Below are 23565 nucleotides of genomic sequence, written 5' to 3' on the forward strand. Positions count from 1 at the left end.
TTAGTAAACTGAAAGGTAAAACGCCTAAGAGAGAGAGAGAGAGAAAGAACAGCCGCAGAACTAGCATTAAGCAGTACAATCAAACAAGGGTCTTGGTGGGAGAGGGTTAATTTATGCTTCTAGGTGTGTCAACCTTCTGCAGCTTAGATGGGAGGAGAGGCAGCAAAAGTGGATCAGTAGTAGTCAGTAAATTGGTTTACCTTAAAAGCTAAATTGTAGAGATGACTTGTTAGAACACGAAAAGGGGCAGAAAGAGCAAACTTCTCTGCGGAACAGATATATCATTTCACTGTGTTCCTATCAAGAGTGCAGGTTTTTGAAATATTTGGAAGTATCAAGCGTAGTTGGTATCTGAAATGAGACTGTGTCCTCCAGAGCAAAGTCTGGAGAAGTGAAAAGCCTGCACATAGGACACAGACTATAAAAAGAGTTGCAGAAGGAGAGAATCCAATCCAGGCTAAGAAGAAAAAACAAAAAAAACTTGTTTCCTTTCACTCATGGATGCTGCTGTGGCACAGACCCTCTTCCTGGCTGTCTGTCTGTCCAGCCTGCTGATCTTGTTCATACGGAAGACAGTGTACCAAAGAGACAAACTTCCTCCAGGTCCAACTCCTCTTCCTTTTATAGGCAACTTATTGCAGATAGACACAGATGGAACAGCCAAAGGGCTTATGAAGGTGAGTCTGGTACGGGTACCTTTCTCTGTTCTCTAAATTGGCCAGGAAAGTGCTGTGGTATTAATTCATGAACGTTGGCCATGTCAAAAATTCTTAGCCACTGTTGATTCTCTGCAACATTTATCTAGTTAGGTTGCCTCAGATGCCATTCTGTATGAATGTGGTCAGACATAAAAAGGAGACAGCAGTAGGAAGGGGGGGGGGGGCAGGTTCATTCTAGAAACTTCCACCTGCTGCAATTATGATTCCCCCCAGATGATTATCTGCTCTAACAAGACATAGCTTAACAATGCTGAAAGCTTACTGCACAGAGGTTCAGCGCTGTCATGCTGCCTATGGAGGGAGAGGAAGACATCAGAGCCTGCAGGTATTGAAGCAGAGGAAGAGGGGGAGGAAAAGGGGGCAGCAGGAAGATCCTATCCACCCTGACCAGGAAGAAACATGTACAGCACTGTGGGAGGAGGGGGGAAGGCTGGGGGTCACATTTGGTATTTTCCACCATGTACAGCACTGTGGGTGAGGGGGAGGGGAGGAGGAAGGCTGGGGTCACATGTAGTCATCATTTGTAACCTGTTATATAAGAAATATTCTCACCTTATTCACAAAATATGTGTCTGAATGAGGTTCTGTCTAATCCGCTGGCCTCTTTGGCAGACCGGGTGAGACTATGCCACTGGACCAGACAAGTAAGACTTGACAAAACTGCACACAAGAACACTGAAAGAGTCAAAGCAGTCATTTTCTGCTTACATTTTCTTATGATTTTATGTAACATTTCATAAAGTGTTTAAACACTAAGGGTATTTGTTTTTGTTTATACAGTATATTTATAAATCTTTTAGTGAATAAAAAAGATTAGTGGATTGACTGATGAACTGATTTATCTGTGCTTATTATAAATTTAAGAAAAATGAAAGGTGTAGGAAGGAAGAGTGATCTGTGTGGTCTTCTAAGTCCCTCAGCTGCTGGATTTTCTTTTGATCCATTGAGAGGCAGTTTTCTCTTGATTTGTTCTTTAACTGAATTTTCAGAGGAACTACTGTGTTTCTCTTAGAAACTGCAAAGCACATGTAAAAAAAAAAATCCTTCATACTTTGTTCCCATTGTTTGTGTGTGAGGAGAAAGACATGGCAAATAACCTGCATATGTTTGAAGAGGAGTGGCCTAGTGGTTAGGGTGGTGGACTTTGGTCCTGGGGAACTGAGAAACTGCATTCAATTCCCACTTCAGGCACAGGCAGCTCCTTATGACTCTGGGCAAATCACTTAACCCTCCATTGCCCCATGTAAGCCGCATTGAGCCTGCCATGAGTGGGAAAGCGCGGGGTACAAATGTAACAAAAAAAATATATTGATGTGTGCATGCTGTTTTCCTCAGTTTACAAGTGATTAAATGCCTCTCTTGCAGCCCAGACTTCATACGTAACATTATAGAGCCCAAGTATACTTTTAACGGTGTTGGAGGAAGACAATTTTCACATTAGTCAGTTTACTTGGAGCTTGGTTTGAGAAAAGGGCATCTATATGAGAAGCCCAAAAAGGCACTCATTTTATGTGCTGTGGGGAAGAGAGGGGAGGGGTGGGGAGCAGGAGGATAGTGGGAGATGGGATCAGGGGGGGAAAATGTGAAAAGGCATCATGATGTTAGAGTGTGTTGATGGTATTTGGTATTCATGCGGTTGCTTTGCAGAATTTGTCTGTTATTTACCGTTATTGTTAATAAAACAGATTTAAACATAAAAGCAACATGTCACACCCTCATATCTGGGGGCGTGCTTTGGGGGAGGTGTCTGCCAGTGGGAGGCACCAGTGACTGGCAGGATAGAGGCGTGGGGTCCTTTGCTCCCAGCAGCATGGCTTCATTTCCTTCCCATGTGCGTCTCCGTAGTGCTGGGAGAGGACTCCGCCCCTGCGTTTTTGATGGTGTCAGCCTGTTGTGATGTCAACTACATGCTCCCTTTTCTGCCAGCTCCATGGCTTCCTCAGGGCTTCAGCAACAGCTTTTGTCTGCTTCTGTGTGAGACATTTCATTTGTCTAACTGCTTTAACCTGATCTGACCATGCTGCCTGCCCTGACCCTTGCTGACTTCTGATCATGCGGTTTGCTGCCTGCCTTGACCTGAGCTGACTCCTGACCACACTGTCTGCTGCCTGCCTTGATCTGAGCTGACTTTTGACCATGCTGAGTGCTGCCTTTTTTGACCTGGGCTGTCTTCTGATGATGCTTTCTGCAGTCTGCCTTGTTTCTCTCCTTGAGCAGTGCCTGTCTCTAGACATCAACGTTTCCTGGCTGTGGCCTAGTCTCACTGGCTGCCTGAACCTGGGGGCTCAACCTTCGGGGAACGGCAGTTGGTCGAGGTGAAGAACCCAGGGGTTTTTGCGCTGTATCTATATTAGCTGCTAGGTCATTTTATCCAGTGCTTCTTTTCAAGTACTGTTCAGTGGTTAGTACTTGACTCGGAGGGGAAAAAATATCCAGAGTTAAGTTTTCTAGAAGAGAAATTTCGTCTGACCAGACTACAGTCTCACTGGGGTTTAGTATCATCAAGCAAGCCTGACAGAATGCCACTTAACCTAAGGCCTACCAAGTCACTGCTCCCCCTCCATCCCCCGCATAGTATCTTTCCCCCATGATTGGGTATATCTCTCTTTTTCTTAACCACTCCACATCCCTGCATCTACCTTTTAATGCATCTGGTAGATGGCAGTGGCAGGAAGTCACACCTCTGGCTGCCCCAGAGCCTTCCCTCTGATGCATTCTGTGTCCTTCCTGCCCATCTGCTCCCCACCCCAGATGCAACTTCTATTTCTGCATAGACAGGACATGTCAGAGAGAAGGCTCTGAATGGAGCAGGCAGCGGTTGTGATGCCTTGCTGCTGCCGGCAACCTTCACCAGAGACATTGCTTGGGATAAACATAAAGGAATCCTGTTCAGAAGGAATGGATCCTCAGGAGCTTAGCCAAGATTGGGTGGCAGAGCCGGTGATGGGAGGTGGGGCTGGTGGTTGGGAGGCGGGGATAGTGCTGAGCAGACTTATACGGTCTGTGCCAGAGCCGGTGGTGGGAGGCGGGGATAGTGCTGGGCAAACTTATACGGTCTGTGCCCTGAAGAGGACAGGTGCAAATCAAAGTAGGGTATACACAAAAAGTAGCACATATGAGTTTATGTTGTTGAGCAGACTGGATGGACCGTGCAGGTCTTTTTTCTGCCGTCATCTACTATGTTACTGTTACAGCAGATCCCCTAGGTGTGGTTCCTCATCTTGCCCACCCTAACCAGGAAGAAACACAAGAAGAAGATCCAGGCTGGGGTCACATTTTGCATTTTCCACCATGTACAGCACTGTGGGGGGGGGGGGGATAGGGGGAGGGAGGAAGACTGGGGTCACATTTAGTCACCATTTGTCACTTGTTATATAAGAAATATTCTCTCCTTCTTCACAAAAATGTATCTGGATAAAGTTCTCTCAAACCTGCTGGCTTCTTTGGTGGGCCAGGTGAGGCGGTAGATCCCCCAGGTCTGGTTCTTCATCTTCGCTTTCATTCTCCTCCTCCATGGCCTGTTGCTCTGGTTGTGGCTTTGGCTGTGGCTCTAGCACCCACCTTCGAATTAGCAGATTATGCAGCATGCAGCAGGCTGTAAAAATGTTCCACACCTTGGCGGGCCTGTATAATAGCTCACCATCAGAGTGGTCGAGACAGCGGAATCTTGCTTTCACAAGGCCAAATGCTAGGGTTACCATATTTGCCGTGAGAAAAAGAGGACACAAATATCACCCCGCTCTGCCCCCGTCACACCCCTGCCCTGCCTCCTGTTACAACCCGCCCCACCCCTTGTCACCTTGGCCTCCCCAAGAAAGCCAGATTCCCTCTCTCTCCCACCATGTATATTCCCTCCTCAATCTTTTTTCCAGCCTCCCTCCACCCACATAAACATACTTATCCATCTACATAAGAAGAGTCACAAAAACATATCTCATACTTTCATAAGTTAAAGGACATTTGTTTAAAAAAAAAACCCAAAACATTATAAACACTGCACCCAGGGCTGAAACCACAGGCTTAAGTTGAAGTGAGGATTGTGAAAAATTACAAGAGGATCTTACGAGACTGGGAGATTGGGCGTCTAAATGGCAGTTGACATTAAATGTAAGCAAGTGCAAGGTGATGCATGTGGGAAAGAGGAACCCGAATTATAGCTATGTCATGCAAGGTTCCACGTTAGGAGTCACCGACCAAAAAGGGATCTAGGTGTTGTCGTTGATGATACGTTGAAACCTTCCGCTCAGTGTGCTGTGGCAGCTAAGAAAGCAAGTAGAATGTTAGGCATTATTAGGAAAGGAATGGAAAACAAATATGAGGACGTTATAATGCCTTTGTATCGCTCCATGGTGCGACTGCACCTCGAATATTGTGTTCAATTCTGGTCGCCGCATCTTTAAAAGGATATAGTGGAATTAGAAAAGGTGCAGAGAAGGGCAACAAAAATGATAAAAGGAATGGGACATCTTCCCTATTTTATGATCACAAAGCTTTCAGTCTAACTTTATCAGCATTTACAACAAGAGAGACCAAAAGAGTCAAATGCAGACTGACACAGACACACTTGCAAAAACTCACACAGCACTTAAGTACAAAGACAGCATCTGTCACTCCCAGTGACACACATTTACCATCTCTTTTCACACCGTCTCCTAATAGACATGCATACGTTTTCACATAGAAGAAGTGGAAATGTGCCATTTTCTAACACAATAAATTTGCAACTTTCAACTTGTGTAAAAGAGACTTCTGTTGGTTTTCCTTGCAGATGAGTGAGAAATATGGCCCTGTGTTCAGGCTATATATTGGCCCTGAGATGACAGTGGTGCTGTCTGGCTATGAAGTGGTGAAAGAAGCCCTCATTGATCAAGCAGAGGTGTTTGGTGGAAGAGGGAATATGGAGACATTTAACCAGGTTCTACAGGGCTTTGGTAAATGATATTCTAAATGTTGATATTAGCCAGTTCATACTTCTGTGTATCTTTAAATTAGTAGATGTTGAGCGGTAAGTATTGTTTTCCCGCTCAATTTGTTCAGTTTTTCTGCCTGCATTGCTCTTGATACCAGTATATCCCAGTTATCAACCAGGTATTAACTTGGCAACACGCTCCATGTTTCTTAATAATGACTTCCCTCTGAGGAAAGGCTAAAGCGGCTATGGTTTTTCAGCTTGGAGAAGACAACTGAGGGGAGATATGGTTGAGTTCTATAAAATACTGAGTGGAATGGAACAGGTAGATGAGACTTGCTTGTTTACTCTTTCCAATTAATACTAAGACTAGGGGGCAAGCAATGAAGCTACTAAGTAGTAAATTTAAAATAAATCATAGAAAATATTTCTTCACTCAGGGAAAGATGCACTAAAAAATCGTTAAAGCCCTTCCCTTACCGATTCTCTTAGCGAATCGGTAAGGAACAGGCATGCATCAAGGAAAAGGAATGCAAATGAGCTGCTCGTTGTAGCTCACTTGCATTCTCTATTCCACTGGTAACCAGTCGGCCGGTCGAGCATGCGTAGAGCAGCCAAGCGTTATGCTGGCTGCTCTGTGCAAGCCAAATACGTCCAAAAAGCGCCTAACACCCATGTAAAAAAAAAAAAACCAAGCTGCGCTCGTGAGGGACTTTAAAAATGTTTTTAAAAAAGTTATGGCACCTTCGCTATGCCTGTGGCCGTCCCTGCGCCTCCCTGTGCCGCCCGGGAAAGGAAGACGCCGCGCTGCTCACCCCCTCCACGGCCTGCTGCAGGAAGGCTCCGATGCGGCTCAATCCTAGCAGGAGAGTGCAGTTGAGGACGTCCATCCAAAAAGACGTCCTTTTTGGACGTCCCCCCCCCCCCCCCCCGCAATAATAAAAACGGCCTTTTTGGACGTCCTTCACTCAGCTGAGAGACCTGGAAGTCTCTGAGCCAATCACAACGCATCCTCAACTGTACTCTCCGCATCGGAGCCTTCCTGCAGCAGGCCGTGGAGGGGGTGAGCGGCGCGGAGTGTATAATTAAACTCTGGAATTTGTTGCCAGACAATGTGGTAAAAGCAATTAGTTTAGCAGGGTTTTAAAAAGGTTTGGAAAATTTCCTAAAAGTCTATAATCCATTCTTAAGATGGACTGGAAGAATCCACTGTTTATTTCTAGGATAAGCAGCATAAAATCTGTTTTACTGTTCTGGGACCTTGCCAGGTCCATGTGACCTGGACTGGCCACTGTTGGAAACAGGATACTGGTCTTGATGGACCTTCGTTCTGTCCCAGTATGGCAATACTTATGTTCTTATGAAATGCCTTCCAGGATTCTAAAACTGTTGTTGTAATCCACTTGAGGACAAATGACTGGGGATATCTTGAAAACCCTGACTGGCTGGGTGTGCTCAAGGACTGGGTTGAAAACATCTGCTCTGTAGCTTTTTTCTGAAGTACTTCCTTCATATGGAAGGAGAAAGGAAAAACTACCTATTACAGAGGTTCAATGGGTGGTTCTAAACCAGGTCTCAGTAACAAAGGTTTTAGATATATATGTGACAGGACAATATATGGTTAAATAAAAGGCTATAAAGACAACTAACATGGCACATGCAGTTATGCGCATTTATGTGTTTAAGTGCACTCTATGCAATTCTATAAAATATCACATATTCTAAAGCCTGTAACTGGGCAGAGCAAGTATGGACATGGGCTTATCTCCAACTTAACTAAGTTACTCATGATCATGGGCGTATCTGGACTTCGCTGGTAGGGGGGTCCAGAGCCGAGGTGAGGGGGCACATTTTAGCCCCCCCCCCCCGGTGACCCCCGCCGCCATTGCCGCCACCCCCCCACCGCCAGATCCACCTCCGTCACCCGCCCAACGACCCTCTCGACCCCCCGCCCGCTGTTGCTTACCTGTGCTGGTGGGGGACCCCAACCCCCGCCAGCCGAAGCTGTCATCCTTCGTTCGTTTGTTCTTTCTGAGTCTGACTCGTCTTGGACGTCCTTCACGTACACAACGTGCAGGATGTGTGCAGGACGTCCGAGATGAGTCCGACTCAGAAAGAACAAAGCAAACGAACAAAGGACGACGGCTTCGGCTGGCGGGGGTTGGGGTCCCCCGCCAGCACAGGTAGGCGACAGCAGGTTGGCGGCGAGAGGGGGGTTGTGAGGGCCGTTGGTAGGGGGGTCCAGGGCCAAATCTACGGGGGCCCTGACCCCCATGGCCACATTACAGATACGCCCCTGCTCATGATGCATGGCACTCTTTTGTCTCTGCCATTGGCCTGGTATAAATGGTAGTGCCTCAATTTAAGTGCATCAATGTGGGTTTACACTACTAACCTTTAAAGGTATCTTGATGTCCAGTTATTGTTATACAATAAGCTCTCTTTTCACTGCATTGGGGCTCCTTAAAGGGGATGCCGTATTTTAGAATTGCCTCGTATATAATCATAGGCTACATTTTTCTGTGGCAGAAGAAGGTAACATATTCCTTTAGAGTCAATCACTTTAACTATATTGATGACAGATCTTCAGCCAGCCTACGCGGATAAATTGGAACACTGAATATGGACATTTATTCATTTGTTGGTGACAAATGTTAATGCAAAGCTCTTCTTTGGTTAGCACACCACATTAGGTAGCTAACAAAAACAGTTCGGTCTATATTCATAAGTAGGGCGGGAGATTGGGGGGGGGGGGGGGAACGGGGAGAGAAAGTTAAAAAGTCTCGTACCACCATATAATTGTCCAGTCTCAGATGTCCTTATCAAACTGTATAATTGGCCTGAGATCCTTAAAAGGGTCATGAAGAATTGATGATTAATAATGAGGAGGTTGACGAAGATCCCATTGAAGACTGGAAGCATAAGAAGAAGAGGAGGGGAAAATGAAAATAAAATGCCTTTGCTTTCTTTTTCTTCTAAGGAATAAGTTTTAGTAATGGGGAGATCTGGAAACAGTCACGCCAGTTTTCAATCATGACCTTGAAAGATTTTGGGGTAGGGAAGAGAGGGATTGAGGAGCGGATCCAGGAGGAAGCCCAGTTCTTAATGGAGGAGCTCAGGAAAACCAAAGGTCTGTGTAAAAGCTTTTTTCTTCATGCAACTCTAAATCATCTTCCCCATCACCACCTTAGTGTCTGAATTTAACTGACTCTCTTTCTCTTTCCTTTCCCTAGAATTGCCCTTTGATCCCACCTTCATCTTCAGTCAGGCGGTCTCGAATGTCATCTGCTCTATTGTCTTCGGGAACCGGTTTGACTATGATGATAAGGAATTTCACCACTTACTCCGGATGATTAATGAGAGCTTTTGCCTTATTAGCTCCATCTGGGGACAGGTAAAAAACCAACTCTTCAAATACCAAACATTCTAGAATATATTTACTTCCTTTATTACATTGTCCTGAAGAAAATTGTGTGTGTGTGGTGGTGGGGGGGGAGGGGGGGGAGGGATAGAGGGATTTTTTGAAGGAATGAACGTCAAATGCTCTCCTGTAGTCTACTCATTACAATCTTAATTACCTTGCTATATGAATAGATCTTTCCCTTTGTTCTACCTATTTATTTGTTTTTATCAGATCTGTAGTAGAATCTTATACAGAAATACAACAGCAGCCCAGGAAATCAGCAGAGCCACTGGTAAATCTGCTGATCCACTGTTTGAGTTCATAGTTTCTCTGGTGAAATACTGTTTTAATCCATAATAAAGATTTAAAATTTGAATCTTTGGGCAATTAAAAAAAATCCTGAGGTTTATGATTATTGCACATCAAAAAGCTTTGTATAACCAGAATCTAAAGCCAAAAATACCAAGTAAAAGATATATACTGAAAAGTATCTATGCAATAAGGACTCCAGAGAAACTATGGGTCCGATATTCAGCCAATGACGATTAGTGTTTTACTGACCTCCACCAGCTTTATGCCCAGAATTTCAATGCCAGTCCTTGTCTGAGCTCGGTCACTGAATGTCCAGGTTTATGGAACCAGTGAAAATATATCTAGTTAAGTGTGATATTCAACTCTTAACTGCTTACAGCAAACTGCGTAAAGATATAACTATTATGTGGTCCTAATTATGCGATTTTTGGCACTTAGCGGGCCAAGTACTAACTGCACCCCCAGAACGCCCCCGAGTTGGGCAATAACCAGATTTTTTCAGTGGCACTAATAAATTATGATTTAACTAGCCCCTATATAAATATCTTTCCTTGTACAAAAATAGAAAAAATATCTTGCAAGTGTGCTGCCCAGCAGCAATCACACATATATTTGCAGGACCTCTTCACAACTTCTCATAACACTTCATCATCTCGCTCTACCTCTGATATAGTACCATGAAGATGGCTGCATCATGGAAAACCGTGTAACTGTGTTGCATAGACTCGGGTATTTTACAGATGTCTTTGACAGTTAGAATTGCATTTGGATTTAGCCAGCTGCTCTAACCAATAGGCAACTCCCCCAATCCAAGGACTCCTTTATGAAATAGTCATAACATGCTGCACCAGTTAGCTGGCCTACTATAAAATCATCTTCGTAGGGGTAATTTAATCAAGCCTTTTTAATGTGTAAAGCCTGTTTTACACATAGTAACATAGTAGATGACGGCAGAAAAAGACCTGCATGGTCCAGCCAGTCTGCCCAACAAGATAAATTCATATGTGTATACCTTACCTTGATTTGTACCTGTCTTTTCAGGGCACAGACCGTATAAGTCTGCCCAGCAGGATTCCCCGCCTCCCAACCACCAACCCCTCTTCCCCCCACCTGCTCCGCCACCCAATTTCAGCTAAAAGCTTTTATAAAACTGTATAGCCACTTATATGCATGTAAAAAGTAAGTGAGCAGAAAGCGTATCCCTACCTTTATGCAGTCTGCGTGTAACTATTCCAGAGGGTGTAAAAAAAAGAGGGTTTTAAAAAGGTTTGGATAGCCTCCTAAAAAAGAATTCCATAAGCCATTATTAAAATGGCTTTGGGAAAATCCACTGCTTAGCTAGGATAAACAGCATAAAATGTATTGTACAGTTTTGGTATCTTGCCGGGTACTTGTAACCTGCTGGAAACAGGAGGCATATAAAGAGAGAGAGAGAGCGAGAGAGATGACTTCTAGCAGTAAAACCACAAGACAAATTGTAGCAGCCATTTTAAAGCTGCAGCCGATAGAGGCAGGAGTGAGTGGGAGTCCACTCCTTCAAAGACCTACTTGACCACCATGGTAGGACAGGGGTGGGAGCCTACTGACAAATGGGGAGGACGGCTTGGTATCAGGGGGGTGGCAGTACCGGGATGAGTGCATTTGCAATGATGGAAGGGTTCAAGAAGTGTGGCCAGTCATGTTGTGGAGGGCTGTGGAGGGAGGGGTGGGGAGCACTTGTGTGACATGCAAGACACCACTGAAAGTTATGTGGGTACTGACTGATAGTCACTGCTGGCACTCGCACAGCTAAGTGACCCAAGTTAACACTGAATATTGCCAGCACCCGCATAGCTGCCAGCTTCTCCCTTTTTCTGCCTCCAGAATGCCCTCTCCAGCTTACCTAACACATGGTTATTCAGACCTGAGATTCAGCAGCACTGCCTAGTTAGGTGCCGCTGAATATCGGCGCCAGGCCCCCTGAGCAAGATTTAAGAGAGCAGAGCTCTCTCCTGCCTGCTCAAATCACTTTGAATATCGGGTGGGTAGGGTTCATAAAATATGAAATTTAATGAAAAGCACGAAAAAGAATACCACATAAAGTTGAGAGAGATCAAGAAAGAAATCAGGATAGCAAAAGCACAGGCAGAAGAAAAGATGGCAAAAGATATAAAATGAGGTGACAAGATGTTTTTCAGGTATATTGGCTAAAGGAGGAAGGCTAGAGGTGGCATTATGAGATTCAAAGATACTGAAGGTCAATGTGTAGACAGAGATGAGGGAAATAAAAAATTGCTCAAAATTTACTTTTGTTTGGAATTCATGGAAGAAGGTCTCTGGAGGATTGTCAAAGATACACATGGGAAGGGCATAGATATCACACCATTCACAGAATAAAATGTTTATGAACAACTTGCAAAACTAAAAGAGGACAAAGCCATGGGACTGGATGAAATATATTCCAGGATACTGAGGAAGCCTAAAGAGGTTTGGGCGGGTTTGGATGATTGGAGAAAAGCTGATGTGGTCCCTCTTCGAAAAGGTAGTAACAGAGAAGAGATGGGAACCCACAGACCAGTGACATTACTTTGGTGATGGGCAAGGTAACGAAAATGTTGTTGAAGGAAATAAAAGTCAGGTTGCAAGGAGGGAAAATTAAAAGCAATTTCAGGAAATACTTTTTCATGGAGAGGATAGTGGATGGCTAGAATGCTCTTCCACAGGAAGTTGTAGAAATGAAACAGTGAGGGAATTCAAAAAGGCATGGGATAAACACGTGGAGGGGCATTTTCGAATGGGGATGACCATCTCTGAGAGCGCCCATCTCTAAGGACGGCTCCGTGAAGGGGCGGGGCAACCTGTATTATCGAAACAAGATGGGCGTCCACCTTTCGTTTCGATAATATGGTCGGAGACGCCCAAATCTCAAGAGATGGTCGACTTAAATGTTGAGATTGTCGACCTTAGAGATGGGCAACCTCGGTTTTCGCCGATAATGGAAACCAAGGACGCCCATCTCAAAAACGACCAAATCCAAGCCCTTTGGTCGTGGGAGGAGCCAGCATTCATAGTGCACTGGTCCCCCTCACATGCCAGGACACCAACCGGGCACCCTAGGGAGCACTGCAGTGGACTTCAGAAATTGCTCCCAGGTGCTGAGCCCTCCAAACCCCCCATAACCCACTCCCCACAACTGTACACCACTACCATAGCTCTTAGGGATGCAGGGGGCACCTAGATGTGGGTACAGTGGGTTTCAGGTGGGTTTTGGAGGGCTCACATTTACCACCATAAGTATAACAGGTAGGGGGGGATGGGCCTGGGTCCGCCTGCCTGAAGTGCACTGCACCCACTAAAAACTGCTCCAGGGACCTGCATACTACTGTGATGGAGCTGGGTATGACATTTGAGGCTGGCAAAGAGGCTGGAAAAAAATGTTTTTACATTTTTTGGGGGGGTGGGAAGGGTTTGGTGACCACTGGGGGAGTAAGGGGAGGTCATCCCCGATTCCCTCCGGTGGTCATCTGGTCAGTTAGGACACCTTTTCGAGGCTTGGTTGTGAAAAAAAAGGGACAAAGTAAAGTCGGCCAAATGCTCGTCAGGGACGCCCTTCTTTTTTCCATTATCGGCCGTGGACGCCCATCTCTTAAGCACACCCCCATCCCACCTTCGGTACACTGCCGACACGCCCCTGGGAACTTTGGTCGTCCCCGCGACAGAAAGCAGTTGAGGACACCCAAAATCAGCTTTCAATTATGCCAATTTGGGCTCCCCTGAGAGAAAGATGCCCATCTCCCGATTTGTGTTGAAAGATGGGCGGCCTTCTCTTTTGAAAATTCACCTGATAGATTCCCTGCATATCATGAAGACGGAATAAAAATACTGAGCATTTCCACTCAAAGTAAATCTTATATAACTTTCACATTTTAAATAATTATAGAAAGACAAAGAAGGGGTTCATCTGAACCAGGCATCAGTTACAACACTAAAGACAAAGGGGAGGGGAGAGGCAGGGTAACCTGCAAGGAGTTGCAACTCCAACCCAGGCTACCTTTCTGGACAGACTGGATGAGCTATGCTGGTCTTTATCGGTCATCATTTACTATGTTATGAACTAGGTCTCATTTGCATAAAATTAGATTTGTGGTACAATAGCATGTGCTAATACATTAGTGTGTATCTGCCTGTCTATCTTGGGGCAAATTCACTTTCCATAAATGTAATAGAATGGGGAAAAAATTGGCAATGGTCAAAATTAGGCCAGTTCATACTGGAGACTCCAGAGAAATAAGCTAGCCAGAAAATGTCCATGCATTTCTATCAGAGAATCAACTCCACATTTTGCAGCATAGAAATTACATGCAATGCAACTAACCCATTTGGAGAAATTTCCCCTGAGTGAAACATAGCAGTTAAGGAATTCCTCCTCTCAAACTGCCTTTCCCCTGTTTTCTGCATTCCCAGTCACACCCCTACCTCTTACCCACCACACCCCCATCCTACTCCATCTATCCTACCTCCACCGTACCCCCAGCTACTCCCCCCACCTATCATCCCTACCCTATCACACCACCTCTTCCTCCTACATCTCACCCCCATATACTCCCTCCAGCTACCCCCTATCTACTCCACCCATCCTAGGCCCACTATCTACCTCCATGCCTCATCTACCCTGCCTACTTCCCTAAGTATCCCATCCTCCACCCCCTTAATTTCCCCACCTCACACTACATTCCACTTACCATCACCACCTACTCTCCAATCACCTCACCCTGCCACCGAAAATTCAAAGATAGGAGACATATATTTACCCTCGGATATTCAGCCTGTGGCGGGCAGCGCTTCTGCCGATGTTAAACCTGGTTATTCGATACCAGGCCGTTTCTGACGATCGGCATTGAATATCTGGTTATTGTTACTGTTACACAGGTCTTATATTCCACAAAGACCATTCTCTGGTTACCTGTGGATAACAATAATCAGTTCAAGGAGTGAATCAGTTACTCAAAGACAGCAGTGGAATGTCTGATGGAAGGTAAGAGGTTGCCTCTTTGTGTAGGAAATTTACGATATAATGCATCTCATTTTACCTTTTACAGCTCTATGATATCTTTCCAAACATCATGAAGAACCTTCCTGGACCTCACAATAGGATACGTCACTGCCTTGAAATCCTTGAAGAGTATATTAGGAAGAAAGTGAAACAGAACCAGCAAACGTTGGACCCCAACAGTCCCCGGGACTTCATTGACTGTTTCCTCATCAAAATAGAGCAGGTGCTTGGTTCTAATGGGCCGGGCAACCTTAGAGGTTTTCTCTCCTTTTGTAAATCTGCCCAATGAATAGTATTTTTAGATACTGCTGACACATGATGTATATGAGTACAGTTATGTAATGCAACATGTAGCTATGGGTCTGAACAAAAATAAACAGAATAGTGACAGTCAGGGGCAGCCCAAGACAATATGCCGCCTGAGGCAGAAAATGATCTGCCGCCCCAACTCTTCTTCTGCTGCCCCCCACCCTTCCCTTCACAACCCCCTTCCCCGAAATTAACTTTTCTATTCTTTTCTTGTTTTTTAAAAGAAGGCGTCGGCAGCGACTCCCTTAGGTTTTCAGAAAGACAAGATTCGAAAGTGCTAAACCCCTATGCGAAACACTGCACTAGCTACCAATCAAGGAACGAATAGCCTTCAAAATTTGCACTCTGGTCCACAAAATAATCCATGGTCTGGCCCCAACCTACATGACCAAATTTATTGACTTACCAACTAGAAACATCATCGAATCATCATGAACGTTTCTAAACCTGCATTACCCAAATTGTAAAGGACTAAAATACAAAGCAACATATGCATCCAGCTTTTCCTACATTTGCACCCAGCTCTGGAACGCTTTACCTAGAAACATTAGAACTGCGAACACCCATCTAAAATTTTGAAAAGACCTGAAGACTCACCTCTTCCGGAAAGCCTACCCAGCAGACCCGAACTAATTCATGAACAATGCATCACATCTTTCGATCTAAGAAATGAACAATACCCCTTCCACATAATCCTATTACTTCAAACTATATGAATTTTACCACTCCAGTTATAATTAAGTGTACTTCTACCTTATCCTACTCTATATTGCTCACTAGAAGCTGTAGTCCCATCCCTGGAGACTTATCAGCCTCATTGGGATTACTTCTGTCTATATGCTACTATATATTTGTCCCAGAGTTGTATTCTCTTTTCCGGAACCTTATCAGCTTCCTTGCACCTACTGTTACTCTATTTTCCATTCTGTATATATTCCCGGAGTTGGTACTCTCCTCTCCGGAACCTGTAAGCCGCATTGAGCCTACTGCTATGTGGGAAAATGTGGGATACAAATGTAAAAGAATTTTTTGAAAAAGAAAAAAAATTGGTGTAAAAAGGAGAGATTCTCAGAGGCTGAACTCACCCAGGTAGACAGCCCACAATGCTTAGGCCTGTCCTAATGGGTGGATGGGTTTCTCTATCATGGAGTCTCTCCTAAAGCTGGTAAGTGCACCCGTGAGCACCAATGAGCACCCTTATGCTCTGCAATTAAGCAGAACAATGCCTACCCGTGTGAACTAAGCAGACTTACGCTCTCGATCCATACCCTAGTCCCATCTAAAAGAGTTCCCTACTTATTTTTTTTCCTTGCTAAGTGATACGTGCAAGGATTAAATACTCTGTGTCCAATAATCAACAAACACAAATGGCTCGCCAACCTTAGACTATTTGTATATCGATTTCAATGTCTAGCCACAAGTATTGTAAGGAAACATGTAATATAATCTAAGTAGGACAAACGTTCTTTAAACAAATATTCCTACATTCATGAATAATACATTCTAAAGACAAAAGAAAAAGGCGCGCTTATCTCTGCACTGCTAGGTGTGTGCACTACACCCAGCAGCTGCTACTGAATCCAGCTTTCACAAGTATTCTCTCCACCGTCGCCGCTGTACCACAAATAATCTCCGATATTGGCAGTTTACTGCCTGTGTCCAACTCTGCAGGGTTTTAGTAGATAAATACATAAATACCGCCATACTGGGAAAAGACCAAGGGTCCATCAAGCCCAGAATCCTGTCTCCGACAGCGGCCAATCCAGGCTTCAAGAACCCGGCACCCGCCCCCCCCCCCCCCCCCCCAAATTAATAATGTTCAATGGACTTTTCCCTCAGGAATCTGTCCAAACCCCCTTTAAATTCCATAAGGCCAGCTGCTGTCACTACATTCTCCAGCAACGAGTTCCAGAGTCTAACTACACGCTGAGTAAAGAAAAACTTTCTCCTGTTTGTTTTAAATCTACCATATTCTAGCTTCATCTTGTGTCCCCTGGTTTTGTTGTTGTTTGAAAGTGTAAACAAACGCTTCACATCTGTCCATTCTAATCCGCTCATTATCTTGTAGACTTCTATCATATCACCCCTCAGCCGCCTTTTCTCCAAGCTGAAGAGCCCTAACCTTCTCAGCCTTTCCTCATAGGGAAGTTGTTCCATTCACTTTATCATTTTCGTCGCCCTACTCTGAACCTTTTCTAATACCTTTATATCTTTTTTGAGATGCAGCAACCAGAATTGGACACAATACTCGAGGTGCGGTCGCACCATGGAGCGATACAACGGCATTATAACATCCTTGTGTTTGTTTTCCATCCCTTTCCCTTTCTGTGTGCTTTCTTAGCCGACGCAGCACACTGAGCAGAAGTTTTTAACGTCTTATCCACGATGACTCCCAGATCCCTTTCTAGGTCTGTAACTCCTAACGCGGAACCTTGCATGACATAGCTGTAATTCGGGTTCCTCTTACCCACATGCATCACTTTGCACTTGTCAACATTGAACTTCAACTGCCACTTGCACGCCCAATCCCCCAGTCTCACGAGGTCCTCCTGTAATCTTTCACACTCCTCCTGCGACTTGACGACCCTGAATAATTTTGTGTCATCTGCGAATTTAATTACCTCACTAGTTACTCCCATCTCTAGGTCATTTATAAATATGTTAAAAAGCAGTGGTCCCAACACAGACCCCTGCGGGACCCCACTAACTACCCTTCTCCACTGAGAATACTGACCATTCAACCCTACTCTTTGCTTCCTATCTTTCAACCAGCTCTTAATCCATAGTAATACCCTACCTCCGATCCCATGACTCTCCAGTTTCTTCAGGAGTCTTTCATGAGGCACTTTGTCAAATGCCTTTTGAAAATCCAGTTACACAATATCCACCGGCTCCCTATTGTCCATATGTTTGTTCACCCCCTCAAAAAAATGCAGTAGATTGGTGAGGCAAGACTTCCCTTCACTAAATCCGTGCTGACTTTGTCTCATCAGCCCATGTTTTTGTACGTTCTCTGTAATTTTATTCTTGATAATAGCCTCTACCATTTTGCCTGGTACCGACGTCAGACTCACCGGTCTGTAATTTCCCGGATCTCCTCTGGAACCTTTTTTAAAAATCGGCATAACATTGGCTACCCTCCAGTCTTCCGGTACCACACTCGATTTTAGTGATAGATTGCATATTACTAACAGTAGCTCTACACATTCATTTTTCAGTTCTATTAATACTCTGGGATGAATACCATCAGGTCCTGGTGATTTACTACTCTTCAGTTTGCAGAACTGACCCATTGCATCCTCCAAGTTTACAGAGAATTTGTTTAGTTTCTCTAACTCGCCTGCTTTAAATACACTTTCCGGCACCGGTGTCCAACCCAAATCCTCCTCGGTGAAGACCGAGGCAAAGAATTCATTTAATTTCTCCGCTACGGCTCAGTCTTCCCTGATCGCCCCTTTAATACCATTTTCATCCAACGGCCCAACCGATTCTTTAGCCGGCTTCCTGCTTTTAATGTATCTAAAAATATTTTTACTATGTATTTTCGCTTCTAACGCTAACTTTCTCAAAGTCCTTTTTTGCCCTCCTTATCTTTGCTTTGCATTTGGCTTGGCATTCCTTATGTTTTATCTTGTTACATTCAGTTAGTTCTCTTCGCCACTTTCTGAATGATTGTTTATTTTGTTCTAATGACTTCCTTACCTTACTGTTTAGCCACGCTGGCTGACGTTTGGTCTTTTTTCCCCTTTTTCTAATACGCGGAATATATTTGTCCTGTACCTCCAGGATGGTGTTTTTAAACAGCATCCACGCCTGATGCAAGTTGTTTACCCTGCGAGCTGCACCTTTCAGTCTTTTTTTCACCGTTTTTCTCATTTTGTCCTAATCACCTTTTCTAAAGTTAAATGCTAGTGTATTTGATTTCCTAAGTTCATTTACTTCAGTGCCAATATCAAAACTGATCATATTATGATCACTGTTATCAAGCGGCCCTCGCACTGTTACCCCCCACAGGAGATCATGAGCTCCAGTAATGACTAAGTCTAGTATTTTTCCTTCTCTTGTCGGCTCCTGAACCAGCTGTTCCATAAAGCTGGCCTTGATTTCATCAAAGAAATGTCACCTCCCTAGCATGTACTGATGTTACATAATCCTAGTCTATATGTGGATAATTGAAATCACCCATTAATATTACATTGCTGAATTTATTCGCTTCTGTAATTTCCTTTGACATTGCTGCGTTCGCCCGCTCGTCCTGGCCAGGCGGACGGTAGTACACTCCTATCACCATCCTTTTCCCCTTTTCACGTGGAATTTCAATCCACAAAGATTCCAATATGGGTTTTGTCTCCTGCAATATTTGTAGCCTATCTGAGTCAAGGTTCTCATTTACATACAGTGCTACCCCTCCTCCTATCCTATCCACCCTATCGCTACAATATAATTTGTAGCCCAGTATGACTGTGTCCCATTGGTTATCTTTCTTCCACCAGGTCTCAGAGATGCCAATAATATCCAATTTTTCATTGTGTGCAATGTACTCCAGCTCTCCCATCTTATGTCTCAGGCTCCTGGCATTTGCGTATAGACATTTCAATGCATGCTTGTTGTTCCGTTTTATATTACGTTTAATACATGGCATTATTAATATGTTATCTTCTGTCTGGTCATTATTAATTTTATTTAAGGCCATCTGATCTACTACGACTTCTTTGACATCCTTTCTTACAAGTAACCTTTTCTTCCCTGTCTGGGTGATATCCTCAAAAGATACCTTTTTGAGACGATCTTCATCAGGGACCCGGTTTTTAGCTGCCTGTTCCTGTAAATAAACACATACTGCGAAAAACTTTCTGAAAACTCATTCTTGACCTGAGCTCAGAGGAGTTCCCGCTATTATACTCCCAAGGCCGGAAGTAGTCAGTATCACGTAAAAGCGTGAAACGTCAATAATGACGCTGTTTTTACAGACCATGCAATATAAAGACTGAGTTATAGTTAACAAAACAAAAACAAAACTTAATATAATGATGGTACAGAAGAATTAATATGAGTGGAACAGAGGAAATAATATTCAAAAAAAACCTCCCACCTACCCATACGATTGCTAAAGGTATACGTTAATAACAGAATGCTAAATAACTGTATTCCATTCTATAAACTCATTTAATCCATTTGGGGTTGTAGTGTCTAATTCAAAAATCCAGTATTGTTCTTTCTTAGCTAATACACTCTCCCTGTCCCCTCCTCTCTGAGAGGACGCCACATAGTTAATGACCATCCACTGGAGTTGGGAAAAAACTGATGATGAAACTTTAAACAATGAGGTACCATAGGGGCCGTGATGTTCTGGTTATTCAATCTGCTTTTATGTTCTGTCAAACGTGTCTTCACTTTGCGAATAGTCCATCCCACATACCACCTTTGGCAAGGGCAAATGATAGCATAAATGACAAAGGAAGTGTCACAAGTTGTAATGCATCTCGAGAGACTATGATAGAGAAACCCATCCACCCACTTGGACAAGCCTACGCATTGTGGGCTGTCTACTTGGGTGAGTTCAGTCTCTGAGAATCTCTCCTTTTTACACAAAACTTTTTTCTTTTTCAAAAAATTCTTTATAGACTTATACAAATTTATTACTTTATTTCCTTGAACTGGGCTGGCTTTTTGAGCCCTCCATCCATATCCTGGATACCCTTTGTGGTTAGTGTAGAGTTTTGTTCCTGCATTACCCTGGTTTGTTTATTGCTTGTATCATTTGTATTACCAGAGGTACATTTCGGGGATTGTATTTTTGAGTGTTTTAATTTTAGGTGTGGGCGCTTGCACCATGTTTTCATTGGTGCAAATGGCCGTGACTAAAGTTGGGCGTGATTCTCAGGTGTAAGTACTATTCTATAAACTACACCTAACTTTAAGTGAGGTTAACAGATAAGGGCTTCTTTTGGCTCTGATTTTTTTGGTGCCACAAGGACAAAGTTTATTCTAAAAGTGATATGATTACTATAAAGTCTAAAATATTACTTATTCTTCTTCTAATCTCATTTCCATCTCTTTTTTTTAAATCGGTTATCTTATTCTTTTCAAGAAGAAGGAAAATTCTTCTTCGCATTTTCACATGAAGAACTTGATTGCAACAGTCTTTGCCTTGTTCTTTGCGGCAACCGAAACCATGAGCACCACCTTGAGATATGGATTCTTGATTCTCTTAAAATACCCAGAAATTGAAGGTACAATTATTATCTCGCCTAACCAGACTTCCAGATATATATACATGTGAAAACCCTTGAAAGTCAGGTTCTGTGACTAGCATGGATATTCTATAGGGGACATTGATTAATTGGGAGCTTGTGTTAACAATAAAACTGCAGTAACTGCTAAGAACAGAGGGGGCAAAGTACCAGTCTCACACCCTGTAACACTGCTTTCTTCTCCATACTAGTACTAAAGTTAGTTTATTTGAGGGTCCTTTAGAAGCTAAAAAATGAATTATTTGAAAAGACATATTTAGAAGGGTATTAAGAGAAACAGATATTCTACCAGAAAAAAAAAGAGCGAAAATGAATCAATATATCCAGTGGAAGCCTTGCTGAAACTGAAATACACCTTGCTTTCCTGTCTAGTTTTGTTGGAAGTCTCTTTGATTTTTCCTTTCAGAAAGAATGCACCAAGAAATAGATTGTGTGATGGGTCGACAACATAGTCCATGCCTGGAAGACAGGAACAGGATGCCATATGCCAATGCTGTGATCCATGAAATCCAACGGTTCAGTAACATTATTCCATTGAATGTCCCCCGTGAAGTCACAAAAGACACCCATTTCCGAGGATATATGATTCCCAAGGTAATTTCTCCTTGTTTTTTCTAACCAGTGGCTTAGCCACACATTCAGTTTTGGAGAGGTCTGTGCCTAAAATGAGTAGGCACAAAAGTTTGCCCTGACCCCACCCTGCTCGCTGTGCACCCCTCCCCCCCCCCCCCCCCCCATGATCCCCAACTCAAATTCTAAATATCTGAATTGACAGGGATCCCCAAGTCCTGTCAGCTGAAGAGGTCCACATCAGGTGGCCAGAAACTCTCCAGTGTTGCAGTCGATGGCAATTTTCATGTGCTACCACCATACCCTCCCCTCCCCCCCCCCCCCCCCCCCCCCCCACTATCACCACCACCTCATGCATGTTCAGTTTTCATATATGCCTGAAAACTGAGCATGCACAGGGGAGGGGGGCTAGCATTGAGGAGAGGATGTATTGAAGGTGGCAGAGTATAGCCAGAGAACAGAACCATTTGTTAAAGCCTTCACATTAGGAATAGTTTTCGTGGCACAGTGTAATCTAGTCTAATCTGGAGTTTGTATTTTGCCTTTCAGGTACAGGAAAACAAAATATATAAATATGTTCTTGCCCATGCTGGCTCTAGTCCCAAAATGGCTGCTGTGACCTCCAGCCATAATCTTGCAAAAACTGCCGCTAGAACTCATGGCAGCTATTATTGCAAAGGGAGATGGCATGGCTAGGAGCATACGGGGGTCATTCCTGCCCTCTGCTCATTACTGAACCATCAGGTAATGGATGTATGGTAGGCCCAGATGGGGGGGGGGGCTGTGGGTTGGTCCAGGAGGTGTGTTTTGTTTGCTTGGTGGCAGGGAAAGTGGGAGGGATGATGGATGTGAAGGAGCTTCTGGTTTTGAGGGAGGGGGGATAGGCAACAGCAGTGGAGGAGGGTCATCACGGATGAAGGAGAGAATTTGAAGGAGGGCCCAGGCCGCCGGTGCCACAGTCCCCAGTCTCCACCTGCCTACCCTCTCCCTTCTGTCTGGCACCCGGTCCCCTGAGTTTACAAAAAAAAATCTCAAAATCGGCAGCACAGCGCCTTCTGTGTGAAAGCGGCAGAACGCCTTGGGCGGGCCTTCCCTCACTGTGTCCCACCCTGCTCTGATGTAACTTTCTATTTCCGCGAGGGCAGGACACAGTGAGGGAAGGCCTACCCGAGGTGATCTACCGCTTTCACAAGAAGGTGCTGCGCTGCCGATTTTGAGATTTTCTTTTTTTAAATGAAGGGGGTTGGATGGCAGACAGAAGTTTTCTGAGGGAAGGCAGGTGGAGACTGGGGACAGCGGCGCTGGTGGCCTGGGAGCAGAAGAGGGGAGGTGACAGCAGTAGCGATTGGGGGGAGGCGGCGATCCTTAAGGGGGGATGGGGGCTGGGGTCGGCCTTGTCCCGGGCCCGGCTCAGTCTCTCGGCGGCCATGCTGCTTTCTGCCAGCTGCCTGCCTGAACCTGTAAATCCGAACCTGACTCTGCTTTCTGCCAGCCGCCTGCCTGAACCTGTAAGTCTGAACCTGACTCTGCTTTCTGCCAGCCTCCTGCCTGAACATGTAAGCCAGAACCTGACTCTGCTGTAGTCTAGCCAGTCGCCTGTCTGGTCTTGTAGTCTGAACCTGTCTCTGCCTGCTGTTGCTGCTTGCCTCTACCACAGCCTATACTGGTATCTGCCCTCTGGCCAAGGTCACTGCCCTGTCTCACTCCTCTGCTGCCTAGTCTACTCTTGTTCCTGGTACCTTTCCGGGTAGTCTGTCCTGCCCAGACCTCAAGTCCTGTTGGGCTCAACTGCTGGGGAATGGCGGTCATCGCAAGTAAAGCACTGGGCTTTCTGACTGCTGTCCTAGAACAGAATTCACGCCTACTGGCCTGGTACCTCTGATCTTGGAACAGCGCAATGGCTCGCTACCAGTGGTTGCATGCCAGATTGTGACAGACCGTGACAACCAGCTAAATTAGACCAAGGTATTCAGTACAGGGCCAACATCCAACAGAAGACTCACATTCTTAATTTTCAATTGTTTATTGCAAATGACTGAAACAGATAACTTGCAAAT

The 23565-nt window shown here is 44.5% G+C and overlaps 1 protein-coding gene across 2 annotated transcripts in view; it reads left to right on the forward strand.

The window, feature by feature from the left end:
* Nucleotides 1-494: 494 nt before the first annotated feature.
* LOC115479430 (cytochrome P450 2G1-like) overlaps nt 495-23565 on the forward strand; it is a 43146-nt gene continuing 20075 nt past the window's right edge. Inside the window, exons 1-7 of one of the 2 annotated variants that reach the window (XM_030217322.1) lie at nt 495-677; nt 5488-5650; nt 8609-8758; nt 8862-9022; nt 14422-14598; nt 20776-20917; nt 21345-21532. In XM_030217322.1, the coding sequence (XP_030073182.1) occupies nt 498-677; nt 5488-5650; nt 8609-8758; nt 8862-9022; nt 14422-14598; nt 20776-20917; nt 21345-21532 (1161 nt within the window). In that variant the 5' untranslated portion in view covers nt 495-497. The remainder of the gene's footprint in view (nt 678-5487; nt 5651-8608; nt 8759-8861; nt 9023-14421; nt 14599-20775; nt 20918-21344; nt 21533-23565) is intronic. The other variant, XM_030217323.1, reaches the window with a different exon arrangement.

The sequence above is a fragment of the Microcaecilia unicolor genome, chromosome 11 (assembly GCF_901765095.1).
Source record: "Microcaecilia unicolor chromosome 11, aMicUni1.1, whole genome shotgun sequence".
NCBI lineage: Eukaryota > Metazoa > Chordata > Amphibia > Gymnophiona > Siphonopidae > Microcaecilia > Microcaecilia unicolor.